Source organism: Adiantum capillus-veneris, chromosome 1, assembly GCF_014529385.1.
Source record: "Adiantum capillus-veneris isolate H3 chromosome 1, ASM1452938v2, whole genome shotgun sequence".
In the NCBI taxonomy this organism is placed as follows: domain Eukaryota; kingdom Viridiplantae; phylum Streptophyta; class Polypodiopsida; order Polypodiales; family Pteridaceae; genus Adiantum; species Adiantum capillus-veneris.
The window spans coordinates 70709318-70724131 of NC_140931.1; the positions used below are offsets into that span (position 1 = coordinate 70709318).

The 14814-nt window shown below is 45.7% G+C and overlaps 1 protein-coding gene and 1 long non-coding RNA gene across 3 annotated transcripts in view; one reads left to right on the forward strand and one right to left on the reverse strand.

Moving 5' to 3' along the window:
- LOC147464943 (beta-galactosidase 15-like) overlaps positions 1 to 12586 on the forward strand; it is a 242071-nt gene extending 229485 nt beyond the window's left edge. For both annotated transcript variants that reach the window (XM_086517172.1, XM_086517176.1), the window contains exons 18-20: positions 11399 to 11610; positions 11719 to 12067; positions 12274 to 12586. In XM_086517172.1, coding sequence (XP_086373298.1) covers positions 11399 to 11610; positions 11719 to 12067; positions 12274 to 12450 — 738 coding nt within the window. In that variant the 3' untranslated portion in view covers positions 12451 to 12586. The remainder of the gene's footprint in view (positions 1 to 11398; positions 11611 to 11718; positions 12068 to 12273) is intronic.
- Positions 12587 to 13300: 714 nt separating this feature from the next.
- Positions 13301 to 14814, reverse strand: part of LOC147464945 (uncharacterized) — a 92927-nt gene continuing 91413 nt past the window's right edge. The window contains exon 3 of the long non-coding RNA XR_015188754.1: positions 13301 to 13430. This is a non-coding gene — a long non-coding RNA (uncharacterized LOC147464945). The remainder of the gene's footprint in view (positions 13431 to 14814) is intronic.

Genomic DNA, 14814 nt, shown 5'->3' on the forward strand with positions numbered 1-14814 from the left:
TGTTCCTCATCGTTCATTACCGAGTCAGATTTGTTCATATGTGCAAACTGTGGTAATCCGGCCAATAATTCTCCATTGAGAAATGCTCGCAGTGCTAGGAATAATTCTGGATCTCCGTATAACTTAGATATGATAGTCGTACGTATTTCTGAGGACATGAAATCCATCAGCTTGGCAACATTTAATGGCATCTTGTGGGACGTAGGACCCTGACAAGAGAATGGTGAAGATGGAATCTCCACTTCCTCAAGGGGGTCGGGCATTCCCTCACCAAACATTCTCTCTAGTAGGAAAGGTGTGTATCCACTTTCAGATATCCTACCCTCACTCTCTTCCCGAATGATACTGGGTATAGCTAACGGCCTGTAGTTCTTGTGAGGTTGAACTTGTGTGGGAAACACTGTGTCCGACATCTGGATATGTTTGGGTTCAGGTTCTAATTTTCGTTGAGTTTCTTCCACCAAACCCCTCAGTTGTTGGACTCGTTTAATTTCCACTGTTGGGTTTGGATAGGTTCCAATCTTTCTCTTGCAATCCTCATTTTTTGTCTCTCGTGGCTTATCTTGGGGGTTCGCAACTGGGTGGTTTAACTTTGAATACTCTTTTGATGTTCGTCGTAATTCCCTCTCGTGATCCTCCTCACTGGCTTTTTCCTTTGTAGTAACAGTTTTGGTCTCCGTGGTCTCTATCGAATCTGAGTCATCCTCAGGGTCATTCATATACACGGGATCCTCTCCTGTCCCTATGTTAGTCTTTGAACTAGGTTTTGAGCTAGAAGCATTAAGGGATTTCTTTCTTCGTATTTTCTTCTTTCTCGCTCGGCCAATGGATGCAGCATCTCTCTCTTCGAGGATGTAATTTTGCTTTTGGAGCATCGACCGTGTAAGTACATTCACTGGTGCTATGTTTATAGTTGGTGGTGTCCCATCAACAATCTCTATTAAGTTCAATGGTGTGATTTTCGGTGCGTTTGTATTGTTAGGACACTGTGCGATCAAATGATCTATGCCACAACGATTACAAGTGAGTATTGGCATTGCCAATGCACTCCCTTGACTTGTTTGCATTAGTGCAGCATTCTTTTGCATTCTAATGGGGCACTCAGCTACTCGATGTGGTCCACCACATTCGTAGCACTGAAGAGGTGGTCTCCTGGCAAAACTATTAATGTTTTGGCCTCTTGCTGCTAGCGCAGTAGCTTGATATACCGGTTTGATTTGTCCCCAATGGTCTTCCATATAGTACATGAGACACTCCTCAAGCATGTCGACTCCATAGGTGATACTAGAGTCTATATCCTCTTCGCAATCTACATAAGTACTAGATGACTCGCAACCTATTTGGTTCATAGGTGTAACTCTTGGATGAGGGGGTTGCGGTCCTAGCACTGGAGGTGGCAACGGTGTGGTTTGGACCACATTTTGGGTTCTAGGGACCATGTGCTGTAATGGCAACTGTTGCTCCATGGGTGGGGTAGGCATCAATGCAGGAACTCGAGGTGAGTCTGCCCAAGCTATAGGCGGTCTATTTTCCATGATGCGTTTAAGCATTAGGCAATCCTTCGCTTGATGGCCATACCTACCACACGCGTTACAAGTCCCGTTAAACTTTACTCTGAAAGTAGGGCATTCACTCGTAGTACGTGGGCCCAAGAAAATTGAGCACCATTGTTGCTCCCTTCTTGGATACATATGAGTGTTTTGTGGAGCACGATTACCCCTAAGGCTTTCTTGGATGGCCTTGGTGAGATTTGCCAGAGTCATCTCAGATATCGTTTTCTCTTTCACGATTGGCTTTATCTTCATTGGCTCATGCCCTGACGCTTGCGAGCTACTAGACTTCGGCTCGGCAGACACTCTTTCTCCTGCAATCATTAAATTATCCTCCAATTGGATTGCATTCATGGTGACTGCTTCCCAAGTAGTGATACCTCTAATGACTAGGCCATTATAGATACTTTCATGTCGTAGTCCCCTAATGAATCTATCGAGCAATTGGTTGTTGTTGAATCGCTCGTTTGGATTGCATCGAGAATTCAAATTCTTTAGGCGACTAATGAAGTCTCTCACGGATTCACCTTCTTCTCGTTGGGCTTTCTGGAGCTGGGAGGCTACACCCCAAAGTACTCCCTCTCGTATGTGCTCTTTCAAGAACAATCTCCTAAGAGTAGAGTAGATCGTTTTCTCTTCTACTCTTAAGGTTCTATACCAATCTCCAGCCTTTCCGCTTAGGGTCAAACTCAAAGCCTTACACTTATGTAGCTCATTGTGCTCTTCCAAGGAATCGCACACATGTTCAAAGACTTCCATATGCTTTCTAGTATCTCCGTCTCCACTGAATTTCTATGTGAGCTTAGCTACTTGAACTGCCTTGCTCCTAGGCTCTCTATCAGGTGCACTACGCATGTTTTCCGCAATAGAGCGACCGATAGTTTGAGCAAATGCTGCCAAATCTCCTATTTGAGCAGGTATAATGGGTGTATGTGCTCCTGGAACCACATGTGAGATGGGAGTTGGCCTTGGCCTTGGCATACGCGCGGCTCTTGGGTCCCATATTTCGTATGGTGGTGTACCAGACGGTGGTCCAAAGTTTACAGGCATGGCCCTAGGCATAGGGGGTGCCTGATATGGCATGTTATTATTAAATGGCATGGCTCCACTTGTATAAGAGCTTGGATAATGCCATTGTGGATTGTAAGCTCTTGGAATAATCGGAGGTGTAGGAGCTACATGAGGCTGAGGTACGACAGGTGCACATGATTGATACATACATGTAGGTATAGTTGGGGGCACTGTGTTACTAGGCATCGGCGCAGTATTAACAAATACTCCATGGTGTACTTCTTGTCATGCTCACCACTGGGATATGCATGGTAGCCGTAGTGTCATTAAGAGAAAGATGAGCTAGATCTGGGAAGGTAAAGCTGCCACTTGTGGACTCAGATTGTACTGAGGCTCCTGGCGAAACAACATATGGAGGATCAATGGGGCTCACTGGGGGAGTCTCCATTTGTGATAGGGTTGGTTGGTTGGCCTTTCCCGTATCCAAGAATCTCATTAGGCCTATTGAAGGCATGTTGATCCCTGTGTTCTGTCTTTCTAACTCGACAATCCTATAGAGGACATCACAGACTTTCTGTTGTTGCTCATCTATGATAGTAGCACCCGATGTGGATTGTAGAACATCTAACCAACCCACATGATAGGTGTGTCCTGTGTACCGATCAGTTAAAGCTTCTGCTTGTAGGTCATACTCCCAATTTTCGTTTAGGAATATCCCATCTAGGCCTGGCGTGCTGGAGGTTTCCCTCAAAGTGGAAGCATTATTGCTCCCCATCGCTTGCCCCTCCGTGACTGCTACCTTGGGAGCACTCGGTTGCTCGGTTGGCATGATTGTTGTCATAGGAGCCTTTGCTCTCAGGGCTCGACTTTGTTCTAGCCTTCGTAGGTTCTCAATTTCCCTCTCCCTTGTTGCTTGCATATAGCGTTCGATCTCTTGTACTTCGGCAAGACTCCTACCATCGGGTAGTAGAACCTCAGAGGGAGATAGTCCTAAAGGATCAGGAGGTGCAGTGGATGGAACATTCACATGCACACTCTCAAGAAGCATAGGGTCTATTTTAGACATGAATGACGAATTTACTTCCCCACTCCCTTCATTTATTTCATTAACCGCATGTTCGGAGCGAGTAGCTCTACTAAGGGTCTCTTTTAAGCGGCTAAACACGCTGGACCCGGGCCGTGGGCCCATGGCATGCATGTCTTGACTTGAACTATCAGGGTTTAGTGTAGGATACCCCTCCATGACTTCGTAGTCAGAGGAAGAATCACTAGACGCGATATGAGGATCTTGGGTCGCGCTACCTTGAGTACCGGCCGAAGGTCCAGAACCTAGGGTGCCCACGTAAATGGAGGCACTACCAATATGCTCGTGCTCTAACACTCGTCCAGAGCGTAGGTTCATATGACTTTGATCCCCTAGAAGTGTCAGTGAATGCCCGTGAAGGCTGCTCACCTAGTATTTTTGGGTGTTTTGCAACCCAAGTCTTTTCTTATTTTATTTTATTTTTATTTTTTGGTCCCTTTTTTTTTCTGACCCAGCTATAGAATAGAACGTATGATAGCTCAAAATGAGCGTCTCGGTCAGAGGGACGTGCCGTGCTTTACAGCCCTCCGTTTGGTCACTTTATGTCCTCGGAATCCCTAAAACCGTCAATTTCTAGTAGGGAACTAAGCTCAAATTAGAAAGTCTAAGGGTGCAAGTGGGAAGAGAAGGGAGGAGAGTGGAGGACTTGCCCCACATGCTCTCATTCCCTCTTGAGGGGGTAGGGTATATATATAAGAGTGAGTCTAGTATATATCATAAGACTGAGGACTGAGGACTGAGGCCTGGGCCTGGGCTTGGGCTTTGGGAAATAATCCCGATCCCGATCAAAATTTTAGTGTAGCCCCCTAGTCACTCACGCTTTAATATTTTCGGATTTTTTTTTATTTTTTTATTTTTTTTAAGGCGACGACCGCGCGCGGTTTAGGTGACCCTTTCTTGGCCACACACACTGTCCACACCTACCTAACCTCTCTGTCAACAACTCACAGCTCACTACCTTATCTACTTACTAACAGTGCTGCTAACCACTAACTAATCTATTAACCACTCTGCTAACTGCTTACTGACAGTGAGCTAACTGTCCACCTACTTCCTCTCTCACTACCTTACTGTGCAAGGACTATGTGCAAACAAACCTTAACAGAAAACTGTGTATAGACTGTGTGCAAACAAAAATTGCTAACTGTGTACCTACTTACTTATTCACTGCGAACAAGCTAACGACTACTAATTGTGCAAAGACTGTGTCCAAACAGAAAACACAAGATTATGCAGAAATCACAGAACTTGCAGACAATACAGAAATTAACAACTTGCAGAAAAATAACTCATTCCTCTTCCTCTTCCTCTTCCTCTTCCTCTTCTTTCCTACTACAAACAACTCATAGAAGAAGCACAAAGTGCCTCTTGAGCTTAGTGCAGGGCGATTCCCCGGCAGCGGCGCCAAAAATGTGCGCTCCTTGCCGCACTGTCGAAGCAAGGGACTTGCCTAACACTGTGTGCGAGCCACAGACGGCTCCAAGTACACAACTAGCTTAACTAGTAAGCTCAAAAGAGGGCAATGGTGTGTCACTCACCGCTCTATGCTCCTGCCGTGGAGGATTCCTCGCCGCGAAGAAGAAGGAGACGCCGCTACGTCGCGCTCAACCGCTTCACCGCCGTCGTGCCGCCGCAATGCTCGATCACACACACACACACACTCTCTCTCAAGTACACACACACACACTAGTACACAAGGAGATGGAGCAAGAGCACTCTTCTTGCATTGCACAAATGAGAGAATCCTACATTTTAGGTTTAGAATGACTCAGCCAGTCTCGATCTGGACCTGATGTGAGCATGTGCGTATCTGCCCAATAGCGCATCTTATCCCATGAGATAAGTGCGTATCCATGTATGCAGGCCTAGTCACAAAGCCGTCCTCTATGAGTTGGAGAAGATGCTCTCTATAGAAGGCCATCTTCGTGCCCAACTCGTATGTCAGCTGTATCTATGTGCTCCTTGTATCTAGCTGAATCAGGTCCTGGCGTATGCGTCTGGTGATCTCTGTCCGTGTGAGAGACAGGGAGGGTGCATCCAGAGAGTATTGAAACGGAGGCAATCTATCCATGTTGAAACCATGCGACTGAAACCATGCTGTCATTTGTCCATACCAACATGCTGTATCTCCTTGTAGAGCTAGTTGTCGAGATGACTCCAGGTCCAGCGGAGCGTATCTTTCCGGAGATCCCATAGACCATGCGTAAAGGATACTGATCCGGTCAATGCCTCCACCACTAGGGGAGGGGGGGGGGGGGGCGGCTAGCTCGGCTCGGATAATCTCATGCGGCACTAAGGCCTTAGCCCGAATCATCCGAGCGATCATAGAGACCAGAGGCCTCTCCATATATCTCCATCCATCTTTGTTGCCAAATCTCCCATACTGGTCTACTGAGGGTCCCCATACCTGAACTCCATAGAGCATAGCTGGAGTCACTGGAATGTCAAAAAGACAGAGCTTTGTTCGCTGTTCCTGAAACTGAACCTATGAACACATCCTCTCCAGTCCTCCCAAAGCTGCATATGCTCTCGTCATTCTAGTCTCTGATGCTCTCCTTAGTGGAAGCATCGGTCCACCGAAGACTACCCCAAGATAAGTATATGCATCTGTGTACTCCACAGTCTCCTGGCCATACGTAAATGTGGGTGCTGACCTCCTGACCCACTGGTGTGGTGTTGAACACCATAACCTTGGTCTTCCCCAGCCGTGCTAGTTCAAGTAATTACAAGAGCGCAAGCTCAAAAGAAAGATGATGAGAATCCAGAGACAGAGAAAATAGAAACTGACGCGAGTCGAGAGACGGGTGAACCAAAGACCGATGCACCTAGTCAAAAAGCCAAAACAAATGAAAATAGTTGCAAAGCTAGAAAGGTTAGGATGAAAGCACGTAGGGAATGAGAGAGTAAATCCCTAGCTAAGGAGCTTACCCAAGCTAAAGAGAAGATAAGACAACATGAGGAAAGGGTTGCACCTTCTCTTATGCAAATGTCTCAACCTCTAGAAGAAGCATCCACAGAAGAGAAACCTAGAAGGTCTAGTACAAGAGGATCACTATTGGTCGAGAAGGTTAATGAGCCATTAGGTGCCCTCCTAAAAGCCTACGATACACATTTCAAAAACAACCAGCCCAAGAACGATCCATTGTCACGAGCAAATGTATGCAGACATCCAAATGACATTGCATCCCCTCTGGAGAGTCAGAAATCAGCACAATATCATTAGCATATAGTAACAACGGAATCCATTTCCCTGCTAGCTGAGCCCCCATGTCTCCCTAACGCTCTACATAGTCCAAAAACTCATCCACATACATCCCAAAAAGATTCGGGGATAGGGGGCATCCTTGATTTACTCCAATAGTGGAGTGGACCATGTCAGACATTCCCTCAGTGGTACGTACCCGCCCCATCACTGTCCTGTATAGAGCCAGAATACCCCATATCAGCTCTGTAGGCACACCCATGTCTTGTAGTCTACCTATAAGTCTGGCTCTCGGCACTGTGTCAAAAGCTTTGCGGAAATCCACAAAGCTACAATAGATCCTCTTGCCATGGTGTCTACCCTCCTCAATAATAGCTCTAAGTGTCAGAATCTGGTCAAGAGTGGAGAAAACTCTCCTGAAACCTGCTTGCCATGGTGCTCTTATGCCCCCTCGCTCTGCCCATCTACTCAGCTCCTACTCAAGAACGAATGCATACAGCCTAGCTAATGTGTGGCCAACCATGATGGTGCGATAATTCCCAGGAATCATGGGATCTCTTGACTTGAAAATAGGCGCAATCATAGACATACTCCGAGTCTCAGGGAAGCCTTCATGCATGGCTCGATTAAACATCATAGTCAGGAGCTCTACAAGCATATCTCTGGCATGGATGAAGTGCTCTGCTACCAGACGATCATGATCATGTTCTTTCCTTGTCTTCATCCTATCAATGGCTTTCCTTAACCTGTCGGCAGTAAAGAAAGAACATGTCTCCGGGCATGTCTCTAGTGGGTCCGGCATAGGTGGTTCCCTGATGCTGTGTAGAGAGATGTGGCATATTCCCCCCATGTCTCAGTGCAGGTGACCGCTGGTGGTGGTGAATGCTTGGGAATAGCCTCCATGCTTCGCCTGAGTCTTGACTTATAAATAGCTAATACAGATCCCTCTCTAGCTGAGATAGATATTCTATGTATACGGACATCACGGGATTCCCAACATCGCATTGCACACTTCTAGTGGCATGATATCAAATTCCTGTGTCCACATATGACTGAATATGCAGAAGCAGCTTTCCAATGATAGGCGTAACACACTCTGAGTGGCCAGGACATGCCAACCCTGCCTCTGTTGTGCACCCAATCTCGTCAGCTTTGATGCCCAGCTTGATGGCCAACTCTCGTGAGATAAAGTTTTCTTTAGCACGTAGATCAAAGAAAATAAGTGTTGTCTGGTCTCTAACTTACCCCATGCTCTGCATAGCTCACTGACATCTAAACTTGGCCTATCACCCACCATATTTGGCACTAGACTTGCCATGGGTTTAGGCTTCTTGCCTTTCCTGTCCTCTTTATCATCCGAATCAGCTGGTCTTCTTCTTTGTGGACAATCTGTAGCAAAGTGACCAAGCTACTCGCATCTGAAATATTTGTTCCTAGCCATCAGAATTTTCTTTTCCTCGAACAACTTGCGCACAAAAGATTTCCTTTTTCTTTTCTTAGCCTGCGCTCCATACGTTTCGGCGGAGCCCTTGCCTTTGTTTTCCTTTTCTGATCCCTGTGACACTTCAGGAGTTGAGTAGTTTCGAAGCTCTTTAGGCAGCCCACAACAATACTTCTCGATCTGCTCTGTCAATGGCACAAGCTGTAGGAGGTTACTGAGAGAAACTCTTTACAAAACCTCCGATTGTACTGCTCACCTTGTGGAGCATTCAAATAAACAAAAGGTATAGACAGGGGTTGCCGTGAACTCTCGCCACGCTCAAACAGTAGAGAAGGAACAACATGTGTGTCTTGTGAAAAGGAACCCTCTTCCCTGGTGTCGTTTGTCGTGTCAGCTATAGTGTAATTCCGAGTTTCTATGCATTGTGTCTGCGCCGCAAATCATCCAAGGCTCACTCTTTAAGGAAAATGTGATTCTATCTTAGCGACGGAACCATCAAACCAGCCCGTAGGGAGGTAGACTTTAGCTTTCACCCGATTCTTTACTTGAAAAACTTTACTTGAACTTTACGACACAGAGAAACTTCGCGGATAAATGTGTAACGGGAATTAACACTTAAACACCACGGCTTGGCAGCTAGAGCGCTACCAAGCAAACCGTGACACCCTGTAGGCCCCAAAGATTGGTGTCCCTTTCGGTATTTCTTTATTCTTATAAAACTTTGGGAGAAATCCTACGAGTTCCTACGAGCTATCTCGCTCTTACTGGGCTGAAAATGGCCTATTCCAGCCCGATTTCAACAACATAACCGCAGTAGGAGGCTTCACAGAAAAAATCCCTATGTAAACGATGACTTCCCTGGTGCAACGGGCACTTCCCCAAACCTGGCAAGAATTTGCAGCATGCTGAATTTGGTTTTCTGCCCCGAAAATGCACCCGATCACCTGAATAGTGATCCCATCGCTTCCCCCAAGCTCTTGGGGGGGAATAGGAACAAGTAGGGTCAAAACCCTAAACCTGCAAAAATACACAGCAGGCTGTATTTTACTGTTTCGGGCTCTGTTTTGTGTGTCGGTCGCATTTGTAGCAAGCCCTTGTACTCCCGCACTTGTAGGGCTACTTGCCCTTTGAATCGGACGAGGTTTCTCGTGTGAAATTTCTCTGAAGTCACCTGTACCTACAGGGGATTAGCAATTAGCTAATCTAGTACATGGACAAGAGGCTCTTGCCTCAGCATACACGCATGAACCCACACAACTGCACAAACATATGGAAAGCGCTTAAGTTGGGCATTACGATTCTGTATTCAAAAGGGGAGAGGTGCACGAGAGTAGAATCATCGCTCTATATAAGACAAGAGAGAAGGCAAACTTTCCATTAAAGCTATGATCACCTGCACCCACTACTCACAAACACTTGTGAAGTCAAATCAGCCTCCTTACTCAATTTGGGCGCTCCTCTTGAGATGAGACTGACAATTGCATCTGCAGTTGCCAAGTGTCCACTTTGCCTCTTTTGAGTTGAACTAGTACGGCCGGGCGCCTTCGGCGGCCTCTCTCTCTCCCCCTCTCCCCCTCACTCATATAAACCGGAACTCGCCAGATGCAGCAAACTTTGACACGTGGCACTGGAAAACCAGTCTCCTTAATATATAGTATAGATTCCTAGTACCCACTGACTTATAAAGTGTAGCGAGGGGCCTAAATGACTTTGAACTGAGCCTAGACACCCTTTTACTGCTCGGATTTCAGTGCCAACTGGCCTGACCATCTCGTGGCGACGTGCCCTTTCTGAGTGTGGGTGAAACTCTTGGCCGTTTGCCGTTTCACACTGGCCACAGAATGTCCGGCCATTTGTGACTTCAAGAAGAGGGCCCTAAAAATTAAAGAAAAATCAAGGGAAAGAAACCAACAACTAAGGTTAGTGGTTTCCACAGCCTCGTGACAACATTCCAATTTGTGTACTCTTTTTGTTCACAAGCTATATCGAGTAAGAGATACATTCCATCTATGATCCAATTTGTGAAATGTTATGGTCTCATTGGCCACATTGGACTCTTAGAGACATGAATAAACTGTTTCTTTCTTTTCCTTTCAAAGCATGATTAAATGCCGTTCATTCTGAGACATTTGTGCAATTGGGATTTATGGAACACTATTGTGAGCCATGTGAAGCCTCTTTTCCGTTTTAACTGATTGCATCTTCCTTGCATGGAACACTAGGTGCCCCGCCAAATGTTTGCTGCTAAGGTTGTCGCAATTGATGAGAACGGCATCTGAACCTTTATGCCCAACTCTCCAAGTAGCATCTTTAGCCATGCTGCCATTGCAGCACTCTATACTCAATCTTTGTATTTGTTGATAAAACAATCGTGAGTTGCTTCTTACTTTTCCATGTGATAGAAGCATCTGTCAAGTGCCTGTTGTTTTAACACTGGATATAGGGAAAAGAAATACAGCCTCCAGATGCTACATCATTACACTGCATGTTGAATGCTTATTTTGTGAACCTTATCTTGATATTGTGATGCATTGCACGATGCAAGCTTCAATTGGGCTGCTCTCAATGTTCTATGACAAGAACCAATTACCTGAAAATGGGTCGCTTTATTTGAATTCATGCTACTATTCAGCGATATAAATATGGCCAAATGAAAGCTTATATGCCAAGCTTTAGGGATACCCAAACTCCTAGACATTCGAAGATGTACAATTGGCTCAAGATGATTCAGTAAGACTTTTGGGAGATTAATGTGAGAGCTAGGTACTCAAACCTGGAGAGCGCTCTGTTGGCTTTAATGAGCACGGGTTCCACAAGTGCTCTATAAGGTTGTTGAGTCAGTCATACAAAGCGGGTCTTGCACATGAGAGGATGCTTACTGAGTGGTGCATTCGGTGTGTGACAAGTTCATGCTATCCTCTAGTTTAGACACAGCTTTTGTTCTAGTTTGAAAATGTCCGTTACCTTTACTAGGAGAATTCACAACAATTCATTCACTTATAGGATTGTGCTATATAAAACTAAAAAATTTGGGTCCCTAAATGACTTTTGAATTTATGTTTGGTAGGGACCAACATTTGAACTTATTAATTGTTTGTATCTTTTGATAGACATACTTTGACAGTCCATTTGGAGATGGTCCATTTGCAATAGACCTCAGTAGCATGGGTAAAGGTGAAGTATGGCTCAATGGTAAGAGCTTGGGCAGGTATTGGCCAGCCTTGCTTGCTCCAACATCAGGCTGCACCAACACATGTGATTATCGTGGACCATACAGCTCATCCAAATGCCGGAATGGCTGTGGACAGCCCACTCAGCGCTGGTAACTAATTTTGCTGCGCTAGTTTAAGGATGTGTGTTTAATGCATGCGATGACTGATACTGATTTCTAACAGTGTTTTGACATTTTTTCTTGGGAGATGCTGTGCAGGTACCATGTGCCTCAGTCTTGGATGAAGAAGAGAGAGAACCTTTTGGTTTTATTTGAAGAAATTGGGGGAGATGTATCACAAGTATCTCTGGTGTTACGGTACGAACGCACAATTTGTGCTTTTGTGTCTGAGTCTCAACCTACTACTGGCTCATGGTTGCAGCAGTCTATGTGGACAAGCAATGGCAAGCTCATCTCCCGTGCTGCTCCTAAGCTGGAACTCACCTGTCAAGAAGGTTTTGTTATCAGCAAGATCTCCTTTGCAAGCTTCGGGAATCCATCTGGACAGTGTGGAGACTTTCAGTTAGGGCTTTGCGATTCTAAAGAATCACGGCCGTCAGTGGAGAATGTAAGTCAACAAGACTAAAGAGCCATGCTTGACCTTTTTTGGAAAAAAAAAATGGGGCTTTCATGGTGACATCTTAGCAAAAAAGTAGCAGCATTGAATGATTATCTTGCACAATTACATTAATAGTGATTGGTTTCTTTTCGTTCCAATTTCTTTGATACACAGACTAGTTGTGCTCAACCATTGCCTTATTTGCACATCTACAGGCATGTATTGGACATCAAAGGTGCCAATTAGTTGTTGCAGTTGGGAGCTTTGGGGAGGATCCCTGTCCGGAAACTGAAAAAAGTCTGGCAGTCGAGGCAACCTGTACTCATGAGCTAGGGTTGGATATTGAGAATGCAGCTTCCAATAAGCAAGACTATTTGAATTTTGTGCAGTGACATAACTGTATAGAAGGAATGCTTTGTATCGAGTCCATGTTAAACCTGGCAATGCCTATAGCTGTTATATACTGTCATGAACACCTTCGTTCTGTATTCATTTCTTTTCACAAAGAAATATCTTCTGTTACTTGAACATCTTGAGTGAACATTATTCAAGGCAAAGCATGCAAATTGATGATTGCACCATAGGGGTAATCCAAAAATATACATCCAATTGAAAACAAGACTACTGCTTGTTTATCAGCATCTCAGATCTCCTATAATGAACAATCTGATCAGATACAAGAGGCTTCTCATAATGTGTCATCAACACAGCAACAGGCATTTCATTTGTATCAGAGGTATCTAGGGGTGTAGAAACAGGGTTGGTGGCATCGAGTTAAAAAATACCGTTGCTGCCGAAGAAGAAGAGTCATCTGAAGAAGGTGGAACCATAGCTTGGAGCTCCTGCATCTAGCCACCTTTGACTGCTTCATCTGTCCACGTCTTGGAGTACAAGACTCCTGGGGAGCTTCTCCTGCTCCTTTGCATATTTTCTCTGCTCATGGAAAACCCTATGTGAATTTAGTTGGCACATGACCTCGTCTCGGGAGAGAGATGAAGCGAGGAGGATCGATCCTTCACAAGAGAGGGGGGGAATGATACTTGATGGTGGGGGTTTCGCCTGCATCAAATTGGGACCTAGAGCACACCAAAACTCCTCCCAATCTCTTTATAACTCCTCCCAGAACTACATAAAAGTTTACTCCATGGAACCCAAAGAGCCTTTGGGCTCTCTGCAAGGAACTCGTTTGCCTCGCCATCATGACTTGTCTACATCTATAGATATTAGAAAAAGCTCTGCTCCAATCCAAAAGGAACTGATCTGCCTGGTTCGGTATTACACGAGAAAAGATCTACAAGACTTTTCTGGAATAGTAAGTCATCATGGGTTTTATGTCCATGTTTAAGAGAGACTATTTTTCATTGGTGAGTCCCTAATACAAAGAAAAAAGAGAGTGTTAAGTGTACTACTAGAACTTTGGAAAATCTTCCCTTCATCTCATTTATCTCAAAAGGAGGTAGTAGTAGGGGTAGGGGGCACCAGCTCTAGAAAAATCAGAAAATGGTGATATTAGTTTGAAATGGAAAAGGGAAGGGTTAAGAGGGGAAGGAAATATGAAAACTAGGGAAATGGTGATATTAGTTTGAAATGGAAAAGGGAAAGGTTAAGAGGGGAAGGAAATATGAAAACTAGTGGTGGGCCACGTGGAAATGGGGATGCCCTCTCTCTCTCTCTCTCTCTCTCTCTCTCTCTCTCTCTCTCTCTCTCTCTCTCTGTGCTTGTGTTCCTGCGCGCTACCTGCCTGCTGGTCCCCCTGTGCTGCAGTAACCATCCTTGAGCACTGTCCCTGCTGATGCCCCTGCACTGCTGCCTGCCTGCTTGCGCCCTATCTTCCCGCCCCTGCCTGCTCACGTCACCCCCTACTCGCGCCCTGTCTGCCCCGCCCCTACCTGCCTACTCGTGCCCTATCTGCCCCGTCCCTGCCTGCTCGCATCACCCCCTTCGTGCTGCCCCCTGCAGCCCGTCCCCTGTGTGTTGCAGCAACATCATTCACACAGGTAGGCACTTTTACTCCATACGTGTAGGAGGGTCATCATACGCGTAGGTCAACAGACATCATACGCGTAGGTCAGCAAGCATCCTACACGTAGGTCAGACATCCTACATGTAGCTGGGAAGACATCATATGCGTAGCTCAGCTGGGCATCATACGCGACATCATACGCGTAGGATTGAGTGGGAAATTCTGTGTGCGAAATGGTAAGTGAGCCCGACACATCTCTTGAACGACAAAACATGGAAGCAATCTCCCCTGCACAGGACACGGAAGCCGTCAATGTCTCACCTGTTTGCAAGTCGCGAGCAAAGGCAACCTTCATGCTCACGAACAAGCGGATGCCGCAGATGGAGAGGGAAATGAAGGAGTGAAAAACAGAGATGAAAGGATGGTGGAAGGAGAAGGCCAACCTCCTTCATATGGTCTTCAATGAAGGCGCACAATGGAAGAAGGAGAAAGAGAGCCTTAACGCAGAAATACAGACACTCAAAGAAGAAGTCTCAGCCCTCAAACAGGAGAACCCAAACGCCAAGATACGGACACTCAAAAAAGAAGTCTCACAGGAGCTTGCTGATAGAGTAAGCAGTGGACTAGAGGAAGGCGAATTTCAGCCCTCGGTAATAGATGAAATCAAGGAAATCAAGGAACAGGTAAGGATTATCACAGAGGAAGAGAAACTGAGTGTGGCAAAGACATCTTCATGGGCGGAGATGATAACAAGGACACAGAAAAAGGCGAACGAAGCCGAAAAATGGATTCA